The sequence below is a fragment of the Botryllus schlosseri genome, chromosome 9, assembly GCF_051294905.1.
Source record: "Botryllus schlosseri isolate E-star chromosome 9, Bs_hap1, whole genome shotgun sequence".
In the NCBI taxonomy this organism is placed as follows: Eukaryota; Metazoa; Chordata; class Ascidiacea; order Stolidobranchia; family Styelidae; genus Botryllus; species Botryllus schlosseri.
The window spans coordinates 7,462,011-7,472,514 of record NC_137244.1 but is presented as its reverse complement, the minus strand read 5'-3'; the positions used below and the strand labels follow the sequence as shown (position 1 = coordinate 7,472,514).

Sequence of the window (10,504 nt, the reverse complement as noted above, 5' to 3'; positions counted from 1 at the left end):
TGAGAGATGGAGACGGGTCTACTAGAAAAGAGCGAACATGAACTTCGATTGTTCAAAGTTCGTAATTAGGAACATATATACTATATAGACTCAGAATATGGATTGATACATGCTAAATTAATCTGGCAACCAATATAAACTAAGTATCGGATGGTGTTGGACCCTCAATTCGAACTTCTTGATATTATTAAAATCGAAAACATCTATATTTTACGTTTCCAGTGCTCCTCGACTATTGTGCCATGAATGTTTGCCACGCCAATGCCTCGTGTGAAAGAGTGACTACAGCGAGCAACAACGACGACTTCAGTTATACTTGTAAATGCCATGATGAATTTATTGGTAACGGCACGCATTGCGATATAGATGAATGTGATCCTTCGTATCAGAATGACTGTGATGAAAACGCATATTGCAATAATACTTATGGACGTTATATATGCACATGCGAAATAGGATACGACGGAAACGGCACGTATTGCGATCTGAATGAATGTCTTAATCCGATTGACAATGATTGTGACAGCAATGCCAATTGCACAGACATTGATGGAAGTTATTATTGCACTTGCAAAACAGGATATACTGGAAACGGCTCGTATTGCGATCTGAATGAATGTCTTAATCCGATTGACAATGATTGTGACAGCAATGCCAATTGCACAGACATTGATGGAAGTTATTATTGCACTTGCAAAACAGGATATACTGGAAACGGCTCGTATTGCGATCTGAATGAATGTCTTAATCCGATTGACAATGATTGTAACAGCAATGCCAATTGCACAGACATTGATGGAAGTTATTATTGCACTTGCAAAACAGGATATACTGGAAACGGCTCGTATTGCGATCTGAATGAATGTCTTAATCCAACTGACAATGACTGTGACAGCAATGCGAACTGTACAGACATCGATGGAAGCTATCTTTGCGCTTGCAATACAGGATATACCGGAAACGGCACGCATTGCGATCTGAATGAATGTCTTAATCCGATTGACAATAATTGTGACATCAATGCAAATTGCACGGACATCGATGGCGGCTATTATTGCACTTGCAAAACAGGATATACCGGAAACGGCACGTATTGCGATCTGAATGAATGTCTTAATCCGATTGACAATGACTGTGACAGCAATGCAAACTGTACAGACATCGATGGAAGCTATCTTTGCGCTTGCAATACAGGATATACCGGAAACGGCACGTATTGCGATCTGAATGAATGTCTTAATCCGATTGACAATAATTGTGACAGCAATGCCAATTGCACAGACATTGATGGAAGTTATTATTGCACTTGCAAAACAGGATATACCGGAAACGGCTCATATTGCGATCTGAATGAATGTCTTAATCCAACTGACAATGACTGTGACAGCAATGCAAACTGTACAGATATTGATGGAAGCTATCTTTGCGCTTGCAATACAGGATTTACCGGAAACGGCACGTATTGCGATCTGAATGAGTGTCTTAATCCAACTGACAATGACTGTGACAGCAATGCAAACTGTACAGACATCGATGGAAGCTATCTTTGCCGTTGCAATACAGGATATACCGGAAACGGCACGTATTGCGATCTGAATGAATGTCTTAATCCGATTGACAATGATTGTGACAGTAATGCCAATTGCACGGACATTGATGGAAGTTATTATTGCACTTGCAAAACAGGATATACCGGAAACGGCTCATATTGCGATCTGAATGAATGTCTTAATCCAACTGACAATGACTGTGACAGCAATGCAAACTGTACAGACATTGATGGAAGCTATCTTTGCGCTTGCAATACAGGATTTACCGGAAACGGCACGTATTGCGATCTCAATGAATGTCTTAATCCAACTGACAATGATTGTGACAGCAATGCCAATTGCACGGACATTGATGGAAGTTATTATTGCACTTGCAAAACAGGATATACCGGAAACGGCTCATATTGCGATCTGAATGAATGTCTTAATCCAACTGACAATGACTGTGACAGCAATGCAAACTGTACAGACATCGATGGAAGCTATCTTTGCGCTTGCAATACAGGATATACCGGAAACGGCACGTCTTGCGATCTGAATGAATGTCTTAATCCGATTGACAATGACTGTGACAGCAATGCAAACTGTACAGACATCGATGGAAGCTATCTTTGCGCTTGCAATACAGGATATACCGGAAACGGCACGTATTGCGATCTGAATGAATGTCTTAATCCGATTGACAATGATTGTGACAGCAATGCCAATTGCACAGACATTAATGGAAGTTATTATTGCACTTGCAAAACAGGATATACTGGAAACGGCTCATATTGCAATCTGAATGAATGTCTTAATCCGATTGAAAATGATTGTGACAGCAATGCAAATTGCACGGACATTGAGGGAAGTTATTATTGCACTTGCAAAACAGGATATACTGGAAACGGCTCATATTGCGATCTGAATGAATGTCTTAATCCAACTGACAATGATTGTGACAGCAATGCAAACTGTACAGACATCGATGGAAGCTATCTTTGCGCTTGCAATACAGGATATACCGGAAACGGCACGTATTGCGATCTGAATGAATGTCTTAATCCGATTGACAATGATTGTGACAGCAAGGCCAATTGCACAGACATTGATGGAAGTTATTATTGCACTTGCAAAACAGGATATATCGGAAACGGCTCATATTGCGATCTGAATGAATGTCTTAATCCAACTGACAATGACTGTGACAGCAATGCAAACTGTACAGACATCGATGGAAGCTATCTTTGCGCTTGCAATACAGGATATACCGGAAACGGCACGTATTGCGATCTGAATGAATGTCTTAATCCGATTGACAATGACTGTGACAGCAATGCAAACTGTACAGACATCGATGGAAGCTATCTTTGCGCTTGCAATACAGGATATACCGGAAACGGCACGTATTGCGATCTGAATGAATGTCTTAATCCGATTGACAATGATTGTGACAGCAATGCAAATTGCACGGACATTGATGGAAGTTATTATTGCACTTGCAAAACAGGATATACTGGAAACGGCTCATATTGTGATCTGAATGAATGTCTTAATCCAACTGACAATAATTGTGACATGAATGCAAATTGCACGGACATAGATGGAAGGTATTATTGCACATGCAAGACAGGATATACTGGAAATGGCACGTATTGCGATCTGAATGAATGTTTTAATCCAACTGACAATGACTGTGACAGCAATGCAATTTGCACGGACATAGATGGAGGTTATTTCTGCGCATGCAAAACAGGATATACTGGAAATGGCACGTATTGCGATCTGAATGAATGTTTTAATCCAACTGACAATGACTGTGACAGCAATGCAAATTGCACGGACATCGATGGAAGTTATTTCTGCGCATGCAAAACAGGATATACTGGAAACGGCACGTATTGCGATCTGAATGAATGTTTTAATCCAACTGACAATGACTGTGACAGCAATGCAAATTGCACGGACATCGATGGAAGTTATTTCTGCGCATGCAAAACAGGATATACTGGAAATGGCACGTATTGCGATCTGAATGAATGTCTTAATCCGATTGACAATGATTGTGACAGCAATGCAATTTGCACGGACATAGATGGAGGTTATTTCTGCGCATGCAAAACAGGATATACTGGAAACGGCACGTACTGCGATCTGAATGAATGTTTTAATCCAACTGACAATGACTGTGACAGCAATGCAATTTGCACAGACATCGATGGAGGTTATTTCTGTGCATGCAAAACAGGATATACTGGAAATGGCACGTATTGCGATCTGAATGAATGTTTTAATCCAACTGACAATGACTGTGACAGCAATGCAAATTGCACGGACATCGATGGAGGTTATTTCTGCGCATGCAAAACAGGATATACTGGAAACGGCACGTATTGCGATCTGAATAAATGTTTTAATCCAACTGACAATGACTGTGACAGCAATGCAATTTGCACGGACATAGATGGAGGTTATTTCTGCGCATGCAAAACAGGATATACTGGAAATGGCACGTATTGCGATCTGAATGAATGTTTTAATCCAACTAACAATGACTGTGACAGCAATGCAAATTGCACGGACATCGATGGAAGTTATTTCTGCGCATGCAAAACAGGATATACTGGAAATGGCACGTATTGCGATCTGAATGAATGTTTTAATCCAACTGACAATGACTGTGACAGCAATGCAAATTGCACGGACATCGATGGAGGTTATTTCTGCGCATGCAAAACAGGATATACTGGAAACGGCACGTATTGCGATCTGAATGAATGTTTTAATCCAACTGACAATGACTGTGACAGCAATGCCAATTGCACGGACATAGATGGAAGGTATTATTGCACTTGCAAGACAGGATATACTGGAAATGGCACGTATTGCGATCTGAATGAATGTTTTAATCCAACTGACAATGACTGTGACAGCAATGCAAATTGCACGGACATCGATGGAGGTTATTTCTGCGCATGCAAAACAGGATATTCTGGAAACGGCACGTATTGCGATCTGAATGAATGTTTTAATCCAACTGACAATGACTGTGACAGCAATGCAAATTGCACGGACATCGATGGAAGTTATTTCTGCGCATGCAAAACAGGATATACTGGAAACGGCACGTATTGCGATCTGAATGAATGTTTTAATCCAACTGACAATGACTGTGACAGCAATGCAAATTGCACGGACATCGATGGAGGTTATTTCTGCGCATGCAAAACAGGATATACTGGAAACGGCACGTATTGCGATCTGAATGAATGTCTTAATCCAACTGACAATGACTGTGACAGCAATGCAAATTGCACGGACATAGATGGAAGGTATTATTGCACTTGCAAGACAGGATATACTGGAAATGGCACGTATTGCGATCTGAATGAATGTTTTAATCCAACTGACAATGACTGTGACAGCAATGCAATTTGCACGGACATAGATGGAAGGTATTATTGCACTTGCAAGACAGGATATACTGGAAATGGCACGTATTGCGATCTGAATGAATGTTTTAATCCAACTGACAATGACTGTGACAGCAATGCAAATTGCACGGACATCGATGGAGGTTATTTCTGCGCATGCAAAACAGGATATACTGGAAACGGCACGTATTGCGATCTGAATGAATGTTTTAATCCAACTGACAATGACTGTGACAGCAATGCAATTTGCACGGACATAGATGGAGGTTATTTCTGCGCATGCAAAACAGGATATACTGGAAATGGCACGTATTGCGATCTGAATGAATGTTTTAATCCAACTGACAATGACTGTGACAGCAATGCAAATTGCACGAACATCGATGGAAGTTATTTCTGCGCATGCAAAACAGGATATACTGGAAATGGCACGTATTGCGATCTGAATGAATGTTTTAATCCAACTAACAATGACTGTGACAGCAATGCAAATTGCACGGACATCGATGGAAGTTATTTCTGCGCATGCAAAACAGGATATACTGGAAATGGCACGTATTGCGATCTGAATGAATGTTTTAATCCAACTGACAATGACTGTGACAGCAATGCAAATTGCACGGACATCGATGGAGGTTATTTCTGCGCATGCAAAACAGGATATACTGGAAACGGCACGTATTGCGATCTGAATGAATGTTTTAATCCAACTGACAATGACTGTGACAGCAATGCAAATTGCACGGACATAGATGGAAGGTATTATTGCACTTGCAAGACAGGATATACTGGAAATGGCACGTATTGCGATCTGAATGAATGTTTTAATCCAACTGACAATGACTGTGACAGCAATGCAAATTGCACGGACATCGATGGAGGTTATTTCTGCGCATGCAAAACAGGATTTTCTGGAAACGGCACGTATTGCGATCTGAATGAATGTTTTAATCCAACTGACAATGACTGTGACAGCAATGCAAATTGCACGGACATCGATGGAAGTTATTTCTGCGCATGCAAAACAGGATATACTGGAAACGGCACGTATTGCGATCTGAATGAATGTTTTAATCCAACTGACAATGACTGTGACAGCAATGCAAATTGCACGGACATCGATGGAAGTTATTTCTGCGCATGCAAAACAGGATATACTGGAAATGGCACGTATTGCGATCTGAATGAATGTTTTAATCCAACTAACAATGACTGTGACAGCAATGCAAATTGCACGGACATCGATGGAAGTTATTTCTGCGCATGCAAAACAGGATATACTGGAAATGGCACGTATTGCGATCTGAATGAATGTTTTAATCCAACTAACAATGACTGTGACAGCAATGCAAATTGCACGGACATCGATGGAGGTTATTTCTGCGCATGCAAAACAGGATATACTGGAAACGGCACGTATTGCGATCTGAATGAATGTCTTAATCCAACTGACAATGACTGTGACAGCAATGCAAATTGCACGGACATAGATGGAAGGTATTATTGCACTTGCAAGACAGGATATACTGGAAATGGCACGTATTGCGATCTGAATGAATGTTTTATTCCAACTGACAATGACTGTGACAGCAATGCAAATTGCACGGACATCGATGGAGGTTATTTCTGCGCATGCAAAACAGGATATACTGGAAACGGCACGTATTGCGATCTGAATGAATGTCTTAATCCAACTGACAATGACTGTGACAGCAATGCAAATTGCACGGACATAGATGGAAGGTATTTTTGCACTTGCAAGACAGGATATACTGGAAATGGCACGTATTGCGATCTGAATGAATGTTTTAATCCAACTGACAATGACTGTGACAGCAATGCAATTTGCACGGACATAGATGGAAGGTATTATTGCACTTGCAAGACAGGATATACTGGAAATGGCACGTATTGCGATCTGAATGAATGTTTTAATCCAACTGACAATGACTGTGACAGCAATGCAAATTGCACGGACATCGATGGAGGTTATTTCTGCGCATGCAAAACAGGATATACTGGAAATGGCACGTATTGTGATCTGAATGAATGTTTCAATCCAACTGACAATGACTGCGACAGCAATGCAATTTGCACGGACATAGATGGAAGGTATTATTGCACTTGCAAGACAGGATATACTGGAAATGGCACGTATTGCGATCTGAATGAATGTTTTAATCCAACTGACAATGACTGTGACAGCAATGCAAATTGCACGGACATCGATGGAAGTTATTTCTGCGCATGCAAAACAGGATATACTGGAAATGGCACGTATTGCGATCTGAATGAATGTTTTAATCCAACTGACAATGACTGTGACAGCAATGCAATTTGCACGGACATCGATGGAGGTTATTTCTGCGCATGCAAAACAGGATATACTGGAAACGGCACGTATTGCGATCTGAATGAATGTTTTATTCCAACTGACAATGACTGTGACAGCAATGCAATTTGCACGGACATCGATGGAGGTTATTTCTGCGCATGCAAAACAGGATATACTGGAAACGGCACGTATTGCGATCTGAATGAATGTCTTAATCCAACTGACAATGACTGTGACAGCAATGCAAATTGCACGGACATAGATGGAAGGTATTATTGCACTTGCAAGACAGGATATACTGGAAATGGCACGTATTGCGATCTGAATGAATGTTTTAATCCAACTGACAATGACTGTGACAGCAATGCAAATTGCACGGACATCGATGGAGGTTATTTCTGCGCATGCAAAACAGGATATACTGGAAACGGCACGTATTGCGATCTGAATGAATGTCTTAATCCAACTGACAATGACTGTGACAGCAATGCAAATTGCACGGACATAGATGGAAGGTATTATTGCACTTGCAAGACAGGATATACTGGAAATGGCACGTATTGCGATCTGAATGAATGTTTTATTCCAACTGACAATGACTGTGACAGCAATGCAATTTGCACGGACATAGATGGAAGGTATTATTGCACTTGCAAGACAGGATATACTGGAAACGGCACGTATTGCGATCTGAATGAATGTTTTATTCCAACTGACAATGACTGTGACAGCAATGCAAATTGCACGGACATCGATGGAGGTTATTTCTGCGCATGCAAAACAGGATATACTGGAAACGGCTCATATTGCGATCTGAATGAATGTCTTAATCCAACTGACAATGACTGTGACAGCAATGCAAACTGTACAGACATCGATGGAAGCTATCTTTGCGCTTGCAATACAGGATATACCGGAAACGGCACGTATTGCGATCTGAATGAATGTTTTAATCCAACTGACAATGACTGTGACAGCAATGCAATTTGCACGGACATTGATGGAAGTTATTATTGCACTTGCAAAACAGGATATACTGGAAACGGCTTGTATTGTGATCTGAATGAATGTCTTAATCCAACTGACAATAATTGTGACAGCAATGCAAATTGCACGGACATAGATGAAAGTTATTATTGCACTTGCAAGACAGGATATACTGGAAATGGCACGTATTGCGATCTGAATGAATGTTTTAATCCAACTGACAATGACTGTGACAGAAATGCAAACTGCACGGACATCGATGGAAGTTATTATTGCACTTGCAAAACAGGATATACTGGAAACGGCACGTATTGCGATCTGAATGAATGTCTTAATCCAACTGACAATGACTGTGACAGCAATGCAAATTGCACGGACATCGATGGAGGTTATTTCTGCGCTTGCAAAACAGGATATACTGGAAACGGCACGTATTGCGATCTGAATGAATGTCTTAATCCAACTGACAATATTTGTGACAGCAATGCAAATTGCACGGACATTGATGGAAGTTATTATTGCACTTGCAAAACAGGATATAGTGGAAACGGCTCGTATTGCGATCTGAATGAATGTCTTAATATAACTGACAATATTTGTGACAGCAATGCAAATTGCACGGACGTTGATGGAAGTTATTATTGCACTTGCAAGACAGGATATACTGGAAACGGCTCATATTGCAATCTGAATGAATGTCTTAATCCAACTGACAATATTTGTGACAGCAATGCAAATTGCACGGACATTGATGGAAGTTATCATTGCACTTGCAAGACAGGATATACTGGAAATGGCACGTATTGCGATCTGAATGAATGTCTTAATCCAGCTGACAATGACTGTGACAGCAATGCAAACTGCACGGACATCGATGGAAGTTATTATTGCACTTGCAAGACAGGATATACTGGAAACGGCTCATATTGCGATCTGAATGAATGTCTTAATCCAACTGACAATATTTGTGACAGCAATGCAAATTGCACGGACATTGATGGAAGTTATTATTGTACTTGCAAGACAGGATATACTGGAAATGGCACGTATTGCGATCTGAATGAATGTCTTAATCCAACTGACAATGACTGTGACAGCAATGCAAACTGCACGGACATCGATAGAAGTTATCATTGCACTTGCAAAACAGGATATACTGGAAACGGCTCATATTGTGATCTGAATGAATGTCTTAATCCAACTGACAATGACTGTGACAGCAATGCAAACTGCACGGACATCGATGGAGGCTATCTTTGCGCTTGCAAAACAGGATATACTGGAAACGGCTCGTATTGCGATATGAATGAATGTCTTAATCCAACTGACAATAATTGTGACAGCAATGCAAATTGCACGGACATCGATGCAGGCTATCTCTGCACTTGCAAAACGGGATATACTGGAAACGGCACGTATTGCGAACTGAATGAATGTCTTAATTTAACTTTCAATGACTGTGACAGCAATGCAAATTGCACGGACATCGACGGAGGCTATCTTTGCACGTGCAATGTTGGGTATACTGGAAACGGCACACATTGTCAAGATTTCGATGAATGTGATTCATCGACTTTAAACGACTGCAGCAATACTTCACTTTGTAAAAATACGGAGGGAAGTTATTGGTGCACATGCCATGTCGGATACACTGGAAATGGTCGAGAATGCAACGATATTGATGAATGTCGTTCCTCAGATTTGGTTGATATGCTTAATTATACGAATTGTATCCATCCTTGTAATGATGTTGACTATGAAACTTGGAATGGTTGTGAGGAAATCGCTGGCTGTAATCAACAAGGTAAGAACTGACGGAAATAGCAATATTCATCATTTCCATTATGTTCAATTAATTTGAGGTGAGCTAGACCCTGTAGAAACTATTTGTCCATCAAATCAGTGCTAATGTCAATTTGTACATTCAAGGTGCTATCACACATATGAACATGGACGAAACAGCGCTTCTTCACCCCTTCCGAAACGTTGATCTTGAGGCCCATAGGGTGATAAACCAAACTTCTGGGGGCTGCCGGACACCTGCCATATATGGGCCCATGGACAATTAAATATATATATAGGTTCTTGGTCAACATAAGATCAGCCCATTTCGGCCAAGGTTTTTTCACAGTCGAATTTTTTGGCACAATCTTGGAGTCTCATGTTGGCCTAAATTTCAGCTGTCTTGATGCGTCGTGGCGCGTTAGGAAAGGACGTAG

General features: G+C 40.7%; 1 protein-coding gene across 1 annotated transcript; it reads left to right on the top strand.

Moving 5' to 3' along the window:
- The first annotated feature begins 242 nt into the window (after positions 1 to 242).
- Positions 243 to 10,100, top strand: LOC145446659 (uncharacterized). The gene has a single exon (XM_080325011.1). The coding sequence runs from the start codon at positions 243 to 245 to the stop codon at positions 10,098 to 10,100; it is 9,858 nt and encodes a 3,285-aa protein (XP_080181137.1).
- Positions 10,101 to 10,504: the final 404 nt, after the last annotated feature.